The 20639-nt window shown below is 44.2% G+C and overlaps 6 protein-coding genes across 10 annotated transcripts in view; 2 read left to right on the plus strand and 4 right to left on the minus strand.

The window, feature by feature from the left end:
* Nucleotides 1-19460, plus strand: LOC135334082 (dapdiamide synthesis protein DdaC-like). 4 transcript variants are annotated; one of them, XM_064529131.1, is made up of 6 exons: nucleotides 1-247; nucleotides 359-489; nucleotides 847-1053; nucleotides 1170-1406; nucleotides 1920-2219; nucleotides 19296-19460. In XM_064529131.1, the coding sequence occupies exons 1-6, from the start codon at nucleotides 1-3 to the stop codon at nucleotides 19368-19370; spliced, it is 1197 nt and encodes a 398-aa protein (XP_064385201.1). In that variant the 3' UTR covers nucleotides 19371-19460. The 4 variants fall into 4 exon arrangements, with proteins under 4 accessions (XP_064385201.1, XP_064385203.1, XP_064385202.1 ...); XM_064529133.1 differs by lacking the exon at nucleotides 19296-19460 and adding an exon at nucleotides 12180-12278; XM_064529132.1 differs by lacking the exon at nucleotides 19296-19460 and adding an exon at nucleotides 6140-6233.
* Nucleotides 3820-5634, minus strand: LOC135334065 (TNF receptor-associated factor 4-like). Its single transcript, XM_064529105.1, has one exon. It carries the CDS (start codon nucleotides 5465-5467, stop codon nucleotides 3920-3922), a length of 1548 nt encoding a protein of 515 aa, XP_064385175.1. The 5' UTR covers nucleotides 5468-5634; the 3' UTR covers nucleotides 3820-3919.
* LOC135334090 (TNF receptor-associated factor 4-like) lies at nucleotides 7060-8169 on the minus strand. Its single transcript, XM_064529147.1, has one exon. It carries the CDS (start codon nucleotides 8132-8134, stop codon nucleotides 7118-7120), a length of 1017 nt encoding a protein of 338 aa, XP_064385217.1. The 5' UTR covers nucleotides 8135-8169; the 3' UTR covers nucleotides 7060-7117.
* Nucleotides 9828-11541, minus strand: LOC135334096 (TNF receptor-associated factor 4-like). Its single transcript, XM_064529154.1, is given in 2 exon segments — nucleotides 9828-11237; nucleotides 11240-11541. Coding segments are annotated over 2 exon segments (1545 nt in total). The 5' UTR covers nucleotides 11460-11541; the 3' UTR covers nucleotides 9828-9912.
* The window catches only part of LOC135334081 (dapdiamide synthesis protein DdaC-like), a 23735-nt gene continuing 15516 nt past the window's right edge, over nucleotides 12421-20639 (plus strand). Inside the window, exons 1-4 of one of the 2 annotated variants that reach the window (XM_064529128.1) lie at nucleotides 12421-12595; nucleotides 12712-12842; nucleotides 13199-13405; nucleotides 17996-18232. In XM_064529128.1, coding sequence (XP_064385198.1) covers nucleotides 12421-12595; nucleotides 12712-12842; nucleotides 13199-13405; nucleotides 17996-18232 — 750 coding nt within the window. Of the gene's footprint in view, nucleotides 12596-12711; nucleotides 12843-13198; nucleotides 13406-16825; nucleotides 17080-17201; nucleotides 17333-17666; nucleotides 17874-17995; nucleotides 18233-20639 lie in introns of those variants that run through there. The other variant, XM_064529125.1, reaches the window with a different exon arrangement.
* LOC135334073 (TNF receptor-associated factor 4-like) lies at nucleotides 14656-16219 on the minus strand. The gene has a single exon (XM_064529115.1). It carries the CDS (start codon nucleotides 16145-16147, stop codon nucleotides 14756-14758), a length of 1392 nt encoding a protein of 463 aa, XP_064385185.1. The 5' UTR covers nucleotides 16148-16219; the 3' UTR covers nucleotides 14656-14755.

The raw sequence follows: 20639 nt of genomic DNA on the forward strand, positions 1-20639 counted from the left end.
ATGAGGGGGTGGAAGCCTACACAGTGTAGAATTCCTTTGTGGCCTAATGCGCATGTGCAGACAATTAGATGGATTCTACCACAGCATGCAATAATTATGGCATTGACTAGTATAGCTGCTGTGACCGTCTCCACAGATGCTCTCCCTCTCAAGATCAGTCCCAGAGATGGCAATACATCCCTGCAATTCCTCAAGGAGTGGATGGCAGCCAACAAGGACTGGCTGGACCAGAAGCTGCTGGAACATGGTAGACCATATACAGCCAGCTGCGAAACTTGTAAATGCTGTATACTTGTTGCTCTGCTGGCTCATAAAATCACATCTAGCTGTATGTTTAATGATTGTATCTGCTATACAGGAGCCATCTTATTGCAAGGGTTTGATGTGAACGAAGCCATCGACTTCCAAGAAGCTGTACTGCAGTTCAGTCCTGACCTGTGTGACACGTACAGAGGCACCTCTCCAAGGAACCAAATCCCTGGAACCCAGGTATACTCACTGTCATGCATCTCCATGTGTGTGGTTGGCTGATTAACTGCACTGGGTATGAATGTATTAATAGCAATGTACTGCTTTGAGCCATCTAAATGAAATTCTAATAATGATTCCATGTTATAGTGTTGGACAGAGAACATTGACTTGGGTTGTTTTTGCCTATTATGATATATTGTCACATGATCAGCCGTTGATCTGGCTACCCAAAACATTGATTGATATGTTTTGATATACATTCCAAGAAAACAATTTGTCCACACACAAACAGCTACATAGCTAGTGGCTTCAATATAGTTGTGTACCATGTGTACTGTGCTCTGTAATTAAGCCCCTCCCCCCACACACACACAGTACGTGTTCTCGGCCAGTGAGTTCCCCCCACACTACCCCATTCCCCAACACCTTGAGATGGCGTTCCTGCCTGCCCCTCCTCGGAGACTGTTCTTCTGCTGTCTGGAGGCACCCACCTCGGCAGGAGGGGAGACTTGTCTGGCCGACTACAAGAAAGTCTATGAGACCATGGATCCGAAAATTCGGCAAAGTTTTGAAGACAAAGGAGTGAGTATGTGTAGATAGTGATTGTGTGTGCATGTGGTGTGTGTACAAACTTCCTGTCAGCTGATTTATTAACACAAACAGATGAACCACGTGATTACCTTGCTGCTGTGTTGTAGGTGATGCATATTCGTAACTATGTGAGACAGAGGAGCTACTTCACAGACCCGTCCATGATGAAGGGGTGGGAGGCAGTGTTTGGCACCAAAGATCAAGAAGAGGTTGCGCGGGAACTGACAGAGGACCGAATGGAGCACTCGTGGGGAGAGAATGATTCTCTGAGGATAGTGAACCGTGTCCCTGCTATAGAGAAGCATCCTCAGTCCGGCCACAAAGTGTGGTTCAATCATTTAATGGTATGTATAGTGATGGTCGCTTGGCCCTGGCTAGTACTGTATCACCATGGCATTGTGCATGCATAGATCAGGTAATAGCAGGAGCTATATGAACTCCTGGTAATAGATATAGTGATGATTGGTGTAGCTAGCTTACTAGGTTGGTTTCTGAGTACTGCTTCACTTACAGCAGCTAGATTGCGATGAAACATTACAAATGTGAAAATTATAACTACAACTGAAAATCTTCGTACTAGCGAGTTAAATTATGATTTTGTTGTCTGACAATACTTGTTGCAAGTACGCTGCAATCTAGTTCTTAATTATGGTGCAAATTTTGTGCTAGCAATGAGATGGTCGTTTACCTGTATCAACAATTAGTACCCAACCCCCCCACACACACACACCCTCCCACACACACACACACACACACACACACACACACACCCTCCCACACACACACACACACACACACACACACACACACCCTCCCACACACACACACACCCTCCCACACACACACACACATATCAGGTGTTTCATTGGACCATGTATTATGACGAGCCCTACCGTGTGTACCAGCGCCTGGGAGGTCTAAAACAGCTACTCTACTCCTGGGTCCTGTGGGCCGCCAGCTTCTTCTATATCGGACTGAAAGCACCCTCGGCTAAACTGAGCCTTGGTATGAACACTTGCTATGGCGATGGTGCGGCCATACCTTATCGTACAGTGAGCCACGTTAGAGACACAGTGTGGAGGAACCTTGTGTTCAATCGCTGGGAGCAGGGAGACGTGCTCATGATAGACAACTTCAGGGTCTCTCACGGGAGACAGGTAAGGGAGTCTCTGCATGAATCAACAACTCTAGCCTTCTCACTACATGTATTAGCTCTATACAGTGGAACCTCTGTTAACAACCACCTCCGAATAAAGGCCAACTATATAACGGCCAGGCACCTAGGTCCCAGTTTGTGTACAAAACAACCTCTCAACAAAGGCCACCTCTGTATAAAGGCCACCTCTGTATAAAGGCCAAAACATTGTTCCCCAAAGGTGTCCGTACGTTATAGAGGGGTTCCACTGTATTTGATTGTGGTGTTTTGTGTACACTGGCACTGGCACTGGCACTGGCACTGGTATAGAGTACATGATTTAAGCATTGTATGTAGGATCGATTTCTATGATGCTAGTGAGCCTTTATCAATATCTATTTTCCATTCTGTAGCCTTTCTCTGGCAGGAGGAAGATCGTTGTGTCCTGGTCTAACCCGATGACAAGACTCAGCCTCATAAGATCCTGAACCACCATAGACTGATATTTATAACCAGTTGTCGTTTCCATCGTTCTATATTTACACAGCAATCATTCATCCATGTGCGTTACATGCTGTACATTCTTTCATGAATTTGTGGTTTCTTAAGGGTGGAGGGTGGGCTTTAGGCTGACCACAGCCAATGTACCCTAGGGTACATGAATGTACACCCTAGCAGGGTACATGGGGTTTGTACCCTGGAGTATCCTGAGAGTTTCAATGGATATTCCTTAGTGTCAGAGCACATCATGGTACAAGTGCAGAATGTACATGTTAGTAGAAGGAGATGGTATCCTCCTAATACAGTGTAGTTATTCCCTTGTGGCCTATTTAATGCAGAGCATATTACCCACTCAGTCATGTGACATGTGAAGGAATGGTTTAATTTCAGACTGCAGCGTTGGAGCTCCACTCACCAGAGCTAGAAGACCAGAATGATGCTGAGTATCTTCCTCCTCCAGATGTGAGCCACTGAAACCTTGCTGGCGATGTTGGCAATCCGTGAGGAGTATGTCGTACAGGGGAGAAAGGTGTCTCCAAAATTAGCTGACAAAGTGAGCCCCCCCCCCCCCCCCCCCCTACTAGTCTCGTGGACCAGACTTGTAACGGCTGGCTTGCGAGGCTATGTCACTATACTGTGCACACCTACTGCCTATAGCTTCCTTCACCCCCCCCCCCACACTGAGTCCAATGAGGTGGTGAAGAGGATGATAGTGTCTCTCTCTGATGATGGCTCCCTCCCTCCGGACACTCTGGAGCACCTCACACCAGAACTACTCACTAGGATGAGCTAAGTCTCATCACTGCTGCCATAGCAACACGCAAGACACAGATGAGGTACTATAAGAGGTAGTTGCACAACATTGTATTGAAGCTATGCGTTGGATTGATTTAGCTCTTTCCTATATTTCTCAGTGTAAATAATGTATCTGTTGATTATTGAAGGCTGTAGCTAACGGATTACACTCACCGAATTTCTTTTTCTACCCTTTTCGTGCTTATCCTGGCCAATCCTAGCAACGTTTCACATTGTTTTTGTAGTTCGTAACATACAGAGTGCGCTTAACCCATAAAATATATACATGTAGTAGCCAGCGCTTAGTAACGCGCCAGTACGGTACATGTAGTCCAAACAAATACAATTGCAATCAGTACACAGATAATACTTATGTCTACGGTTTGTTTGTGTGTATACGTAATTATCACTCTTCTAATTAAGCAACTACTTCAGTTCTACTTTGTGTATTTGGAAGAGAAGGGTGTCGTTTTGTAAATACTTGGGCTCCAGTTTAGTGTGAGCAAAGAACTGTGGGTGTCCCCACCCCAGTCCCCTCTCTCCCTCTGTCACTCTGGTACAGTACGTGTTAGGTACTTTGTCATCATAGGTGATTGTGTGTGTTTTATGATCCTTGCCATCGACCTGGTTTAGTAGTTGATATGAAATCACACCACGAAACGGCCATTTCAATGAATTGTCAAACTCTCCTCTCCTGAAGCACACAAACACAGAGACGTGTGTTCCTTTACCAGTGCTATAGCCGTTAGCGTTCACACAGAGACAGATATTGTAGCCCTGATGGTGGGTGTAGACTGGAGGGGAGTACCATTGGTCGTCATCTCTCTTATGCTGTTGGTAATTGGTCATTGTAAGAACAGGGGGACCAAGAGGTATGGCGGTACATGGTGCAAGCTGAACATAGGGCGTGAGTAATTGCGCCAACTCGGCAATTTTTATCTTCATCTGTTTTTTCTCTTCAACTAAACTAGCAATGTCAGCTTGTTGCTTGCCTGCATTAGTAGTCAACAATTGTTTTTCTTGCTCTAACGTGGTAACTTTGGTTTGTAGTGCAGTTAAGTTCGTTTTAGAAGATTTAATCTCGGCATTACTAGCAGTGTTCTGTTGCTCTAGCGTGGTAACTTTGGTTTGTAGTGCAGTTAAATTCGACTTGTAAGATTCTTTTTGTTTATCATTTTCATCTACCAAGTTTGTGATTTTATCTTGTTGCTTGGCATGACTGGTGGCTAATAGAGAGATGTGTGTGAGTAGGTTCTCTCTCTGGTGTTCTGGCATGTCTTGTCGAGTGGGTTTCACAGCACAGCCTACGTGGTGGAAGTCACAGTTGATGGTGGTCAGGAGGCACTCATTGGCAATATGGCTGTCTATATTCTGATGTTGGATAGTTGAACCACACTGGTTAGGGCAGGGGACAGGGAAGGACCCACACACAGGCCAGTGGTTGTTGGTGACATCATCATAGGTAGACTTGTAATCATGGCAGTGCTCACAACCGAATGGACGTTTGGGACAATCCTTAATTTGGTGGTTTTGAATGTACCTTCGCTGCAGTTGGTTCCTGCAATTATAGATGCAATTGATCTCAACAAACTGACATCCATCAAGTTGTTTCTCTGGCTGTGGATCTGTGTTGAGATGTTCATCAAGCTGTCTCAGTTCCTTCATCCACTCACACCCGTCTTTCTGCTGGCTACATCGAACTTTCAAACTGTAGAGCGATCGTTTCAAACCTTTGTCGGGAAAGCTTGAAAATTTCTCGTTGCAGGTTGGGCACGACTTTTGAATTGCTTTGATGTGCTCAATACAAGCTTTGCAAAACTTATTTCCACAGCATGTGACCTGATGGGGCTCTCGAATGATCTGGAGACAAACTGGACACTCTGACTGGACGAATTCCGAAGGTGGTGGCTTCACAAACTCACAATCGAATCCTATTATTCTCTTGTCAGCTTGTTGCTGGTTGTTGGCTGCCATTTCTGACTGTTTTGTACTTCTACTTTTACATAAGCATACGTAGCTTGTATAGGCTCTTTGACATGTAGTATAGTCACATGCCTTCTAACCATATTTGATACAGTAACACAATTCATTGCTCTGATATGGTCAATTGGTTGACACAATGGGACGATACCAGGAATGCATGAATATACTCCTGACAACACCCACAATGTACACACACACACACACACACACACACACACACACACACACACACACACACAGTGTCCTCCATCGAGCTGCTCAGAGACAAGACCTGGCAACAGTGGCGTGTCTAATCAGACTAGGGGCTGACCCTCTACTCAAGAACACCTTCAACTCGAGCACCACTGACATGCTCGCTCAAACACTTTCCTCCAAAGAACTTCACCCCAAAACTGGAGGAGAAAGGTGAGACTACAAAAAATGTAACCAGCTCTTTGTTCTGTTAGATATTGGCATCACAGTGAGACCAGTGCATGTGTATATACGTATAATGTGCAAGTGATGTTTTTATGTGGTATAAGTCAACTGTTTTTTGATCGAATGGCAAATAATTTGTATGTTGGCTACTTGTTCACTGTTAATTGTTTTGGCTCGTGTGCATTTTTATGTTAATTGCTGCTGTTACCGTGGTAGTAATGATGACCCTAATGCACATGCACACAGCCCTTCTCTGGTAAGAGGAAAGTTGTTGTGTCCTGGTCACAGCCATACCTCAAACAAAGTCACAGAACATGACCTATAATAGCTGAACTGCATGTGTACTTCGATCATTACATTACTTGGTTTTTTGTATGCAGTGCTTTAGAAATGTGAAAAGCAGTTAATTATGCCATATGGTATAATATATATATATAATTATATAGCTGAACTGCATGTGTACTTCGATCATTACATTACTTGGTTTATTTTGTGCTTTAGAAGCAGTTGCCATATGATATGAGGGGGTGGAGGTCTTAGTAACGCGCCAGTACGGTACATGTAGTCCAAACAAATACAATTGCAATCAGTACACAGATAATACTTATGTCTACGGTTTGTTTGTGTGTATACTGTACGTAATTATAACTCTTCTAATTAAGCAACTACTTCAGTTCTACTTTGTGTATTTGGAAGAGAAGGGTGTCGTTTCGTAAATACTTGGGCTCCAGTTCAGTGTGAGCAATGGACTGTGGGTGTCCCAACCCGAATGATCTCTCTCCCTCTGTCACTCTGGCACAGTACTTGTTAAGTGTATCGTCATCATAGGTGATTATGTGTGTTTTATGATCCTCGCCATTGACCTGGTCCAGTAGTTGATATGAAATCACACCACGAAACTGCCATTTCAGAGAATCGTCAAACTCTCCTCTCATAAAGTACATAAACACAGAGACGTGTGTTCCTTTACCATTTCCACAGCCATTAGCTTCCACATTGAGACAGATCTTGTAGCCCTGATGATGGGTGTAGACTGGAGGGGAGTACCACTCATCGTCATCTCTCTTGCGCTGTTGGAAGTCGGTCATTGTAAGGACAGGGGGACCACGAGGTTCAGAGTTCACGATGAGCATTTGTTGCAATGGCGCCAATTCGGCAATTTTCATCTTTAGCTGTTTATTCTCTTCAACTAAACTAGCAATGTCAGCTTGTTGCTTGGTTGTATTAGTAGTCAACAATTGTTTTTCTTGCTCTAGCGTGGTAACTTGTTTGTAGTGCAGTTAATTTTATTTTAGAAGATTTAATCTCGGCATTACTAGTAGTGTTCTTTTGCTCTAACATGGTAACTTTGGTTTGTAGTGCAATTAATTTCGTCTTATAAGATTTTTTTTGTTTTTCATTTTCATCTACCAAGTTTGCTATTTTGTCTTGTTGCTTGATGATTTCTTTTCTTTGTTGTGTAGTCTCAGCTTGTTGCTTGGCATGACTGGTGGCTAATAGAGAGATGTGTGTGAGTAGGTTCTCTCTCTGGTGTTCTGGCATGTCTTGTCGAGGAAGTTTCACAGCACAGCATACGTGGTGGAAGTCACAGTTGATGGTGGTCAGGGGGCACTCATCGGCAACATGACTGTCTATATTCTGACGTTGGATAGTTGAACCACACTGGTTAGGGCAGGGGACAGGGAAGGACCCACACACAGGCCAGTGGCTGTTGGTGACATCATCATAGGTAGACTTGTAATAATGGCAGTGCTCACAACCGAATGGACGTTTGAGGCAATCCTTAATTTGGTGGTTTTGAATGTACCTTCGCTGCTGATGGTTTCTGCAATTATAGATGCAATCGATCTTGACAAACTGACATCCATTGAGTTGTTTCTCTGGCTGTGGATCTGTGTTGAGGTGCTCATCAAGCTGTCTCAGTTCCCCCGTCCACTCACACCCGTCTTTCTGGTGGCTACATCGAACTTTCAAGCTGTAGAGCGATCGTTTCAAACCTTTGTCGGGAAAACTTGAAAATTTATCGTTGCAGGTTGGGCACGACTTTTTATTAGCTTTGATGTGTTCAATACAAGCTTTGCAAAACTTATTTCCACAGCATGTGACCTGGTGGGGCTCTCGAATGATCTGGAGACAAACTGGACACTCTGACTGCATGTATTCCGAAGGTGGTGGCTTCACAAACTCACAATCGAATCCTATTATTCTCTTGTCATTTTGTTGCTGGTTGTTGGCTGCCATTTCTGACAGTTTCAGTTTTAAAGCATGCTCTTTGATAGGGGAGATTTTTGTGGGTATAGTCACATGCCTTCTAACTCCATATTTGGCATAGTGGTCAGTATGGTCAATTGGTTGACACACACACACATACATACACACACACACATACACACACAGTGTCCTCCATCGAGTTGCTCAGAGACAAGACCTGGCGACAGTGGCGTATCTAATCAGACTAGGGGCTGACCCTCTACTCAAAAACACCTTCAACTCGAGCACCACTGACATACTCGCTCTCAAAAACTTTCTTCCAACCTAATTTCTTCCTTTCCTGCCTCCTTGCAGAGCCACTGTTTGATCTGGCGTCGTACCTCAATAGTCCGAGTCTGAGTGACGTGGAACTGATATCAGAGGACGGGGTCCCGATTCCATGCACACAGACTGGTTCTCTGTGCCCAAAGCCCCGTGTTCAAGTCCATGCTAGACTCTGAACTATGGGTGGAATCTAGAAACAAGGAGGTTGGTTATTTAATTCTGATTGCACTACCTCTGTCCATGGCTACTAGTATTGAATACTGTATATATATATACTGTGTGTTTGAGAAACCTTGAGACCATGCATGGTACACTGTACTTATCCCTTGTGAAGCATCAACTCTGAACACCACTGTATATACACACATAGACCAACTCCCTCCCTCCCTCCCACAGATTCCACTGCCTACAGTGACTGGTAAGGTGGTGCAAGTGCTCCTCCAGTACCTGTACACTGGTCGCTGTCTCTTCCCCAGGAGACAGGAATGCTTTCATGGTTGTGTGCTACAGTAGTGTAGTTTAGTTGTCTTTATGACCAAATGGCCGTATGTTATAGCTACTTACATGTAGGTTGTGATGGTTGTTCACTGTCAAGAAAAAATAGCATTATTTGTTTGGCTTGTATAATTTTATAGTTATAACACGGGCACGAGGGATGTATGGCATATATTGCACTGAAACACGAGGGCTGAGTGCAATATATGCCATACATCCCGAGTGCACGTGTTGTACCTAGTTTATATCCCGAGGGCATAGCAACATGCCACTGTCTTATTAACACAATATAAAGTGCACAAAAATAATTACAGAGACAATCCTAGACACAGCTCCATCTCTTCTCGAGGATATATGCCAGTATCAGGCAATCCGTGAGAAGCAGGTCGTACAGGGGAGAAAGGTGCCTCCAAAACCAGCAGACAAAGTGATCACCCTCCCCCCAGGCTCATTGCCAACAGACACTGGTAACCAACACCATCTCTTCACTCCCCCCCCCCCCCACAGCCTGAGTTCAGTGAGGTGGTGAAGAGGATGATAGTGTCTCTCTCTGGTGATGGTTCCTTCCCTCCGGACACTCTGGAGCACCTCACGCCAAGTCTCATCACTGCTGCCATAGCAACACGCAAGACACAGGTGAAGGCGTGCTACATATATATAAGAGATATAGTTGTACAACATTGTATTGAAGCTATGCGTTGGATTGATTTAGCTCTTTCCTATTTTTCTCAGTGTAAATTAAGCGAATAAGCGCCAACAAAGGAACTATATAATGTGCTGTAATTATATAGAATATAACGTAATTATAGGTTAAGAGTGCGCTTAACCCACAAGTATTTATTATAATATTCATTGTAGCCAGCGCTTAGTAACGCGCCAGTACGGTACATGTAGTCCAAACAAATACAATTGCAATCAGTACACAGATAATACTTATGTCTACGGTTTGTTTGTGTGTATACGTAATTATCACTCTTCTAATTAAGCAACTACTTCAGTTCTACTTTTTGTATTTGGAAGAGAAGGGTGTCGTTTCGTAAATACTTGGGCTCCAGTTCAGTGTGAGCAATGAACTTTTGCTTTCCCCACCCTGCTCCCCTCTCTCCCTCTGTCACTCTGGTACTGCTTACGTTAGGTGCTTTGTCATCATAGACGAGTGTGTGTGTTTTATGATCCTTGCCATCGATCTGGTTTAGTAGTTGATATGAAATCACACCACGAAACGGCCATTTCAGAGAATTGTCAAACTCTCCTCTCATAAAGTACACATACACAGAGACGTGTGTTCCTATACCACGGGTTTCACCGTTAGCGTACACTCTGAGACCGATCTTGTAGCCCTGATGGTGGGTGTAGACTGGAGGGGAGTACCACTTATCGTCATCTCTCTTGTGCTGTTGGAAGTCGGTAATTGTAAGGACAGGGGGCTCCAGTGGAACAAGAGGTCTAGAGTTCACAATGGGAGGTGCTGTCTTGAGTAGTTGTTGCAATGGTTCCAATTCTGTGATTTTAATTTTTAGATGTTTATTCTCTTCTACTAAAATAGCAATATCAGCTTGTTGCTTGGCAATACTAGTAGCAAACAATTTTTTTTCTTGCTGTAGCGTGCTCTGTAGTGCAGTTAAGTTCATTGTAGAAAATGTTATCTCGGCATTACTAGTAGTGTTTTGTTGCTGTAGTGTGGTAACTTTGGTCTGTAGTGCAGCTATTTTGGTCTCAAACGATCTACATAGTGTATTTTCAGTTTCCAGACTTGTGATTTTGTCTTGTTGCTTGGCATGACTGGTGGCTAATAGAGAGATGTGTGTGAGTAGGTTCTCTCTCAGGTGTTCTGGTATGTCTTGTCGAGGGAGTTTCACAGCACAGCCTATGTGGTGGAAGTCACAGTTGGTGGTGGTCAAGGGGCACTCTTTGGCAACATGGCTGTTTATATTCTGACGTTGGATAGTTGAACCACACTGGTTAGGGCAGGGGACAGGGAAGGACCCACACACAGGCCAGTGGTTGTTGGTGACATCATCGTAGGTAGACTTGTAATCATGGCAGTGCTCACAACCGAATGGACGTTTGGGGCAATCCTTAATTTGGTGGTTTTGAATGTACCTTCGTTGCAGTTGGTTCCTGCAATTATAGATGCAATCAATCTCAACAAACTGACATCCATCGAGTCGTTTCTCTGGCAGTGGATCTGTGTTGAGATGCTCATCAAGCTGTCTCAGTTCCTTCGTCCACTCACACCCGTCTTTCTGGTGGGTACAGCGAACTTTCAAACTGTAGAGCGATTGTTTCGAACTTTTGTCGGCAAAAATTGAAATTCTTCGTTACAGGTTGGGCACGGCTTTTGAATTGCTTTGATGTGCTCAATACAAGCTTTGCAAAACTTTTTTCCACAGCATGTGACCTGGTGGGGCTCTCGAATGATCTGGAGACAAACTGGACACTCTGACTGGATGTATTCCGAAGGTGGTGGCTTCACAAACTCACAATCGAATCCTATTATTCTCTTGTCAGCTTGTTGCTGGTTGTTGGCTGCCATTTCTGGCAGTTTCAGTTTTACATTAAAGCTTTACATACATACTCTTTGATGGGAATATTTGTGTGGGTATAGTCACATGCCTTCTAACTCCATATTTGGCATAGTGGTCAGGATGGTTGCCACCACACACATACACACACACACACACACACACACACACACACACACACACACACACACACACACACACACACACGCACACACACGCACACACACACACGCACACACACACACGCACACACACACACACACTACACACACACACACACACACATGCACACACACAGTGTCCTCCATTGAGCTGCTCAGAGACAAGACCTGGCGACAGTGGCGTGTCTAATCAGACTAGGGGCTGACCCTCTACTCAAGAATACCTTCAACTCGAGCACCATTGACATGCTCGCTCTCAAACACTTTCCTCCAAAGAACTTCACTCCAAAACTGGAGGAGAAAGGTGAGACTACAAACAATGTATACAGCTCTTTGCCCTATTAGATATTGACATCACTTGAAGTGAGACCAGTGCACGTGTATATACGTATAATGTGCAAGTATTATTTTTATGTGGTACAAGTCAAAACAGTGTTTTTTGATCGAATGGCAAATAATTTGTATGTTGGCTACTTGTTCACTGTTAATTGTTTCGGCTCGTATGCATTTTTATGTTAATTGTCACTGTTACCGTGGTAGTAATGATGACCCTAATGCACATGCACACAGCCCTTCTCTGGTAAGAGGAAAGTTGTTGTGTCCTGGTCACAGCCATACCTCAAACAAAGTCACAGAACATAACCTATATAATAGTGAACTGCATGTGTACTTCGATCATTACATTACTTGGTTTATTTTTTGTATGCAGTGCTTTAGAAATGTAGTTAATTATGCCATATGGTATGAGGGGGTGGAAGCCTACACAGTGTAGAATTCCTTTGTGGCCTAATGCGCATGTGCAGACAATTAGATGGATTCTACCACAGCATGCAATATGGCATGGACTAGTATAGCTGCTGTGACTGTCTCCACAGATGCTCTCCCTCTCAAGATCAGTCCCAGAGATGGCAATACATCCCTGCAGTTCCTCAAGGAGTGGATGGCAGCCAACAAGGACTGGCTGGACCAGAAGCTGCTGGAACATGGTAGACCATTGTATATAAAGCCAGCTGTGAAACTTGTAAATGCTGTATACTTGTTGCTCTGCTGGCTCATAAAATCACATCTAGCTGTATGTTTAATGATTGTATCTGTTATATAGGAGCCATCTTATTGCAAGGGTTTGATGTGAACAAAGCCATCGACTTCCAAGAAGCTGTACTGCAGTTCAGTCCTGACCTGTGTGACACGTACAGAGGCACCTCTCCAAGGAACCAAATCCTTGGAACCCAGGTATACTGACATGCATCTCCATAATGGTTGGCTAATTAACTGCACTGGGTAGGAATATATTAATAGCAATGTGCTGCTTTGAGCCATCTAAATGAAATTTTAATAATGATTCCTTGTTATAGTGTTGGACAGAGAACATTGACTTGGGTTGTTTTTGCCTATTATGATATGTTGTCACATGATCAGCCGTTGATCTGGCTACCCAAAACATTGATTGATATGTTTTGATATACATTCCAAGAAAACAATTTGTCCACACACAACAGCTACGTATGCTCAGAGTGGCTTCAATAAAGTTGTGTACCATGTGTACTGTGCTCTGTGACTAAGCCACCCCTCCCCCCCCACACACACAGTACGTGTTCTCTGCCAGTGAGTTCCCCCCACACTACCCCATTCCCCAACACCTTGAGATGGCGTTCCTGCCTGCCCCTCCTCGGAGACTGTTCTTCTGTTGTCTGGAGGCACCCACCTCGGCCGGAGGGGAGACTTGTCTGGCCGACTACAAGAAAGTCTATGAGACCATGGATCCGAAAATTCGGCAAAGTTTTGAAGACAAAGGAGTGAGTATGTGTAGATAGTGATTGTGTGTGCTTGTTGTATGGGTATTCTTCGTATGTGCCTCACACCAGAACTACTCACTAGTGATAGAGCCAACAACACGCAAGACACAGGTAAAGTAAGAGGTAGAGTTGCACAACATTGTATTGAAGATATGCGTTGGCTCTTTCCTATTTTTCTCAGTGTAAATAATAAGCGAATAAGCGCCAACAAAGGAACTATATAATGTGCTGTAATTATAAATTATTGGTTAACCCTTTAACCGTCGGATTCTTAATTAACAGTGAAGTGAAATATCTGTAAATTCTCTATCGGATTTCCAGAGCAATAAAATGCCTAGCAACCATATACCAATAGAATACCCATACAACAAGGAATAAAATGGTGCAACATATGTTGCCATAGCAACCACGATTATTACGCTCACCCGTTTTTATCATTTTAAATGCCCGGCCAGCGGTAAGATAAAATCCAAAAAATTTTTTTTATGGATCAGCCTGTCATATGGTGTAAAGGCTTGACTAAGCTTGATTTTCACATCATATGAATGTAACAGTGCTAAGATATATCTTGACATCAGAGAGAAGGTGGGGCTCGGTGAACGATCTATGAAATTTACAAGCTCACATAAAGACTGTTCATTACTGCTAATTCTATTTTAGCTATACTATACTTACACTACTGATATTCTAGCTATACTACTTACCAGAGTCACACAGTGAGCCCTCTCCTGGTCTTTCACCGTCCTGGTCCATAGCGCTAGCGTCTAGGTCCATGTCATGCATGTCCTCAGTCCCAGACAGTTCATCAGTGTCTGGCATAAAGCTGGTAGCCTTTGGGAGGTATCCAATAAAAGCTACTATCCCCTCTCCTTCATAGGCACTGTCATCACCAGAGGAGACATCGCTATTGCTGTCCTCAAGCTGTTCAAGCACATCGGCACAAGTAAACAACCTAGCCATAGCTATAAACTTCGTGCGGTAAGATGCTAATGAAATTTTAACATAGCAACGTGGCTTGGAAATTTCTAGACTAAATTGCACGTGATTCTACAGCTCTTCCTCTATACAGGGATGTGCGTAGTTCGAGCTACTTCCTAAGTATCGCAGAATTAGAATTTCACAAAAAAAGTCACTTATTGCAGGCCACGATCGTGGCCCGTGGCGTTTAAAGGGTTAAGCATGCGCTTAGCCCATAGGTATAATATATTTATTATAGTAGCCAGCGCTTAGTAACGCGCCAGTACGGTACATGTAGTCCAAACAAATACAATTGCAATCAGTACACAGATAATACTTATGTCTACGGTTTGTTTGTGTGTATACGTAATTATCACTCTTCTAATTAAGCAACTACTTCAATTCTACTTTGTGTATTTGGAAGAAAAGGGTGTCGTTTCGTAAATACTTGGGCTCCAGTTCAGAGTGAGCAATGAACTGTGGGTTTCCCCACGCATTCTTTGATCTCTCTCCCTCTGTCACTCTGGTGCAATACTTGTCAGGTTTTTTATCATCATAGATGTTTGTGTCTGTTTTATGATCCTTGCCATCGACCTGGTCCAGTAGTTGGTATGAAATCACACCACGAAACGGCCATTTCAGAGAATCGTCAAACTCTCCTCTCATGAAGTACACAAACACAGAGACGTGTGTTCCTTTACCAGTGCCAGTACCGTTAGCATACACACTGAGACAGATCTTGTAGCCCTGATGGTGGGTGTAGACTGGAGGGGAGTACCACTTATTGTCATCTCTCTTGTGCTGTTGGAAGTTGGTCATTGTAAGGACAGGGGGCTCCAGTGGACCAAGAGGTCTAGAGTTCACGATGAGAGGTGCAGTCTTGAGCAGCTGTTGCATTGGCTCCAATTTGTTAATTTTTGTTTTAAGTGTTCTATTTTCAGCTTCTAGACTTGTTATTTTATCTTGTTGCTTGGTGATTTCTTCTCTTTGTTGTGTAGTCTCAGCTTGTTGCTTGGCATGACTGGTGGCTAATAGAGAGATGTGTGTGAGTAGGTTCTCTCTCTGGTGTTCTGGCATGTCTTGTCGAGGAAGTTTCACAGCACAGCCTACGTGGTGGAAGTCACAGTTGATGGTGGTCAGGGGGCACTCATCGGCAACATGGCTGTCTATATTCTGACGTTGGATAGTTAAATCACACTGGTTAGGGCAGGGGACAGGGAAGGACCCACACACAGGCCAGTGGTTGTTGGTGACATCATCATAGGTAAACTTGTAATCATGGCAGTGCTCACAACCGAATGGACGTTTGGGGCAATCCTTAATTTGGTGGTTTTGAATGTACCTTCGCTGCTGGTGGTTCCCGCATTTATAGATGCAATCAATTTCGACAAACTGGCATCCATCGAGTTGTTTCTCTGGCTGTGGATCTGTGTTGAGGTGCTCATCAAGCTGTCTCAGTTCCCCCGTCCACTCACACACGTCTTTCTGGTGGCTACAGCGAACTTTCAAACTGTAGAGCGATTGTTTCGAACTTTTGTCGGCAAAACTTGAAAATTCCTCGTTGCAAGTTGGGCACGGCTTTTTAATAGCTTTGATATGCTCAATACAAGCTTTGCAAAACTTCTTTCCACAGCATGTGACCTGGTGGGGCTCTCGAATGATCTGGAGACAAACTGGACACTCTGACTGGACGAATCGTTCTGGTGGAGGTTCCACAAACTCACAATCAAATCCTATTATTCTCTTGTCAGCTTGTTGCTGGTTGTTGGGGTTCAGTGCTGCCATCTCTTGATTTGTTTGTCTTTCATGTCACTGAACAGGGTGTGTCGGTTCCTCTGATATATATAATGAATATTGTCAGTTACTTGTTATTCACGCTTTCCCAGTAGTCACATGTCTTCTAACCCATATTAGGTGCAGTTACTATAATGTATATAGTCACACACACACACACACACACACACACACACACACACACACACACACATTCTGACATGCTCGCTCTCAAACACTTTCCTCCAAAGAACTTCACCCCAAACAGCTCATTGCTCTATTGGATAGTGACATCACTTTAAAATGAGACCATGCAGTGCATGTGTATTGATAATCAGTAAAATGTCATTGTGCAAGTATTAATGTTATGTTGTACGTACAGCTGATCTAATTGATACTGTACGTGGTTATCTTAATGCACATGCACACAGCCCTTCTCTGGTAAGAGGAAAGTTGTGTCTTGGTCCCAACTATATCTCAAACAAAGTCACAGAACATGACCTATATAATTATAGCTGAACTGTGTATTGACTCTCTACGTGTGTGTGCTCTCTACAACCGTGGTTGTGTGTGCTTCGATCATTACCATTGGTTTATGTAATTATGCTAAGGATCAATACTGAAGAGTGTTATAGAAATGTGAAAAGCAGTAATAAAAGTGTGTGCAAGAGTAACTGTGTATTCATGCAGCACTGACTGTATGAGGGGGTGGAAGCCTACACAGTGTAGAATTCCTTTGTGGCCTAATGCGCATGTGCAGACAATTAGATGGGATTCTACCACAACATGCAATATGGCATTGACTAGTATAGCTGCTGTGACCGTCTCCACGGATACTCTCCCTCTCAAGATCAGTCCCAGAGATGGCAATACCTCCCTGCAGTTCCTCAAGGAGTGGATGGCAGCCAACGAGGACTGGCTGGACCAGAAGCTGCTGGAACATGGTAGACCATTGTATATAAAGCCAGCTGTGAAACTTGTAAATGCTGTATACTTGTTGCTCTGCTGGCTCATAAAATCACATCTAGCTGTATGTTTAATGATTGTATCTACTATATATATACAGGAGCCATCTTATTGCAAGGGTTTGATGTGAACGAAGCCATCGACTTCCAAGAAGCTGTACTGCAGTTCAGTCCTGACCTGTGTGACACGTACAGAGGCACCTCTCCAAGGAACCAAATCCCTGGAACCCAGGTATACTGGCATGCATCTCCATAATGGTTGGCTGATTAACTGCACTGGGTATGAATGTATTATTAGCTGCTTTGAGCCATCTAAATGAATTTCTAATCGTGCATTCTGTATAAATATTAGTTATAGTGTTGGACTGACTTGCGTTGTTTTTGCCTATAAAGTGATGTTGTGACATGATTAGAATTTGGCCAAACATGATTGATGATGTGTTTTGATATGCATTCCAAGAAAGCAATTTGTCCACACACAAACAGCTACGTATGCTAGTGGCTTCAATAAAGTTGTGTACCATGTGTACTGTGCTCTGTGATTAAGCCCCTCCCCCCACACACAGTACGTGTTCTCGGCCAGTGAGTTCCCCCCACACTACCCCATCCCCCAACACCTTGAGATGGCGTTCCTGCCCGCCCCTCCTCGGAGACTGTTCTTCTGCTGTCTGGAGGCACCCACCTCGGCAGGAGGGGAGACTTGTCTGGCCGACTACAAGAAAGTCTATGAGACCATGGATCCGAAAATTCGACAAAGTTTTGAAGACAAAGGAGTGAGTATGTGTGGATAGTGATTGTGTGTGCACGTGGTGTACAAACTTCCTGTCAGCTGATTTATTATTACACAAATTAACAAGCAGATGAACCACGTGATTGCATTGTTGCTGTGTTGTAGGTGATGCATATTCGTAACTATGTGAGACAGAGGAGCTACTTCACAGACCCGTCCATGATGAATGGGTGGGAGGCCGTGTTTGGCACCAAAGATCGAGAAGAGGTTGCGTGGGAACTGACGGAGGACCAAATGGAGCACTCGTGGGGAGAGAATGATTCTCTGAGGATAGTGAACCGTGTCCCTGCTATAGAGAGACATCCTCAGCCCGGCCACAAAGTGTGGTTCAATCATTTAATGGTATGTATAGCGGTGGTCGCTTGGCCCTGGCTAGTACTGTATCACCATGGCATTGTACAATCATTGCATGCATAGATCAGGTAATAGCAGGAGCTACATAAACTCCTGGTAATAGGTATGGTGATGATTGGGTATGGTATCAACTGTACTGTTATAATCCGCCCCCCCACACACACACACCCACACACACACACACACACACACACACATGCACACACACACACATACACACCCACACACCCACACACACACACACACACACACACACACACCCACACACACACACACACACACACACATGCACACACACACACATACACACCCACACACACACCCACACACACACCCACACACACACACACACACACACACACACACACACACACACACACACACACAAACATCAGGTATTTCATTGGACCAGTATTATGACGAGCCCTACCGTGTGTACCAGCGCCTGGGGGGTCTCAAACAGCTGCTCTTGTGGGCTGCCAGCTTCTTCTATATCGGACTCAAAGCACCCTCGGCTGAACTGAGCCTTGGTATGAACACTTGCTATGGCAATGGTGCGGCCATACCTTATCGTACAGTGAGCCATGTTAGAGACACAGTGTGGAGGAACCTTGTGTTCAATCGCTGGAAGCAGGGGGACGTGCTCATGATAGACAACTTCAGGGTCTCTCATGGGAGACGGGTAAGGGAGTCTTTGCATGAATCAACAAATCTAGCCTTCTCACTACATGTATGTATTAGCTCTATACAGTGGAACCTCTGTTAACAACCACCTCCGAATAAAGGCCAGCTGCTATATAACGGCCAGGCACCCAGGTCCCAAATGAACAGTTTGTGTACAAAACAACCTCTCAACAAAGGCCACCTCTGTATAAAGGCTAAAACATTGTTCCCCAAAGGTGTCCGTTATAGAGGGGTTCCACTGTATTTGATTGTGGTGTCACATGCACACTGGTACATAGAGTACATGATTTAAGCATTGTATGTAGGATCAATTTCTATGATTCTAGTGAGCCTTTATCAATATTTTGTTCTATTTTCCATTCTGTAGCCTTTCTTTGGCAAGAGGAAGATCGTTGTGTCCTGGTCTAACCCGATGACAAGACCCAGCCTCACAAGATCCTGAACCATCATAGACTGATATTTATAACCAGTTGCCGTTTCCATCGTTTTATATTTTCACAACAATGATTCCTCCATGTGCGTTACATGCTGTTCATTATTTCATAATTTTGTGGTTTCTTAAGGGTGGAGGGTGGGCTTTAGGCTGACCACAGCCAATGTACCCTAGGGTACATGGGATTTGTACCCTCGAGTATCCTGAGAGTTTCAATGGATATTCCTTAGTGTCAGAGCACATCATGGTACAAGTGCAGAATAATTATGTACATGTTAGTAGAAGGAGATGGTAGCCTCCTAATACAGTGTAGCATGGCCTATTCAATGCAGAGCATATTACCCACCAGTCATGTGACATGTGAAGGAATGGTTTCAGACTGCAGTATGTGTTACGTTGGAGCTTCACTCACCAGAGCTAGAAGACCAGAATGATGCTGAGTATCTTCCTCCTCCACAACTCCTCCAGATGTGAGCCACTGAAACCTAATTGCTGGCGATGTTGGCAATCTATGAGGAGAAGGTCATACAGAGAAGAAAGGTGTCTCGTGGACCAGACTTGTAACGGCTGGCTTGCAAGACTATGTGACACTACACTGTACACACCTACTGCCTATAACTTCCCCCCCCCACACACAGCCTGAGTCCAGTGAGGTGGTGAAGAGGATGATAGTGTCTCCACTCACCAGAGCTAAAATACAAGAATGATCGATGCAGAGCATCTTCCTCCTCCACAACTCCTCCAGATGTGAGCCACTGAAACCTTGCTGGCGATGTTGGCAATCCGTGAGGAGTAGGTTGTATAGGGAAGAAAGGTGTCTCCAAAATCAGCTGACAAAGTGAGCCCCCCCCCCTAGTCTCGTGGACCAGACTTGTAACGGCTGGCTTGCGAGACTATGTGACACTATACTGTACACACCTACTGCCTATAACTTCCTTCACCCCCCCCCCACACAGCCTGAGTCCAGTGAGGTGGTGAAGAGGATGATAGTGTCTCTGGTGATGGTTCCCTCCCTCCGGACACTCTGGAGCACCTCACACCAGAACTACTCACTAGAATAGAGCCAACAACACGCAAGACACAGGTAAAGTAAGAGGTAGAGTTGCACAACATTGTATTGAAGCTATGCTTTGGATTGAGTTAGCTCTCTCCTATTTTTCTCAGTGTAAATAATAAGCGAATAAGCGACAACAAAGGAACTGTATAATGTGCTGTAATTATAAATTATTGGTTAACCCTTTAACATGCGCTTAGCCCACAAGTATAATATTATAATAA

Source organism: Halichondria panicea, chromosome 3, assembly GCF_963675165.1.
Source record: "Halichondria panicea chromosome 3, odHalPani1.1, whole genome shotgun sequence".
NCBI classification, from domain to species: domain Eukaryota; kingdom Metazoa; phylum Porifera; class Demospongiae; order Suberitida; family Halichondriidae; genus Halichondria; species Halichondria panicea.

What these genes read in the sequence shown, in the direction of transcription:
- LOC135334090 (XM_064529147.1), bottom strand. Translation starts at nt 8,134, where the DNA reads ATGGCAGCCAACAACCAGCAACAAAATGACAAGAGAATAATAGGATTC.
- LOC135334073 (XM_064529115.1), bottom strand. Translation starts at nt 16,147, where the DNA reads ATGGCAGCACTGAACCCCAACAACCAGCAACAAGCTGACAAGAGAATA.
- LOC135334065 (XM_064529105.1), bottom strand. Translation starts at nt 5,467, where the DNA reads ATGGCAGCCAACAACCAGCAACAAGCTGACAAGAGAATAATAGGATTC.
- LOC135334082 (XM_064529131.1), top strand. Translation starts at nt 1, where the DNA reads ATGAGGGGGTGGAAGCCTACACAGTGTAGAATTCCTTTGTGGCCTAAT. An exon ending in CCAGAAGCTGCTGGAACATG is followed by an intron (nt 248 to 358) that starts GTAGACCATATA and finishes TCTGCTATACAG; the next exon opens with GAGCCATCTTATTGCAAGGG. An exon ending in TGTGGTTCAATCATTTAATG is followed by an intron (nt 1,407 to 1,919) that starts GTATGTATAGTG and finishes CACACATATCAG; the next exon opens with GTGTTTCATTGGACCATGTA.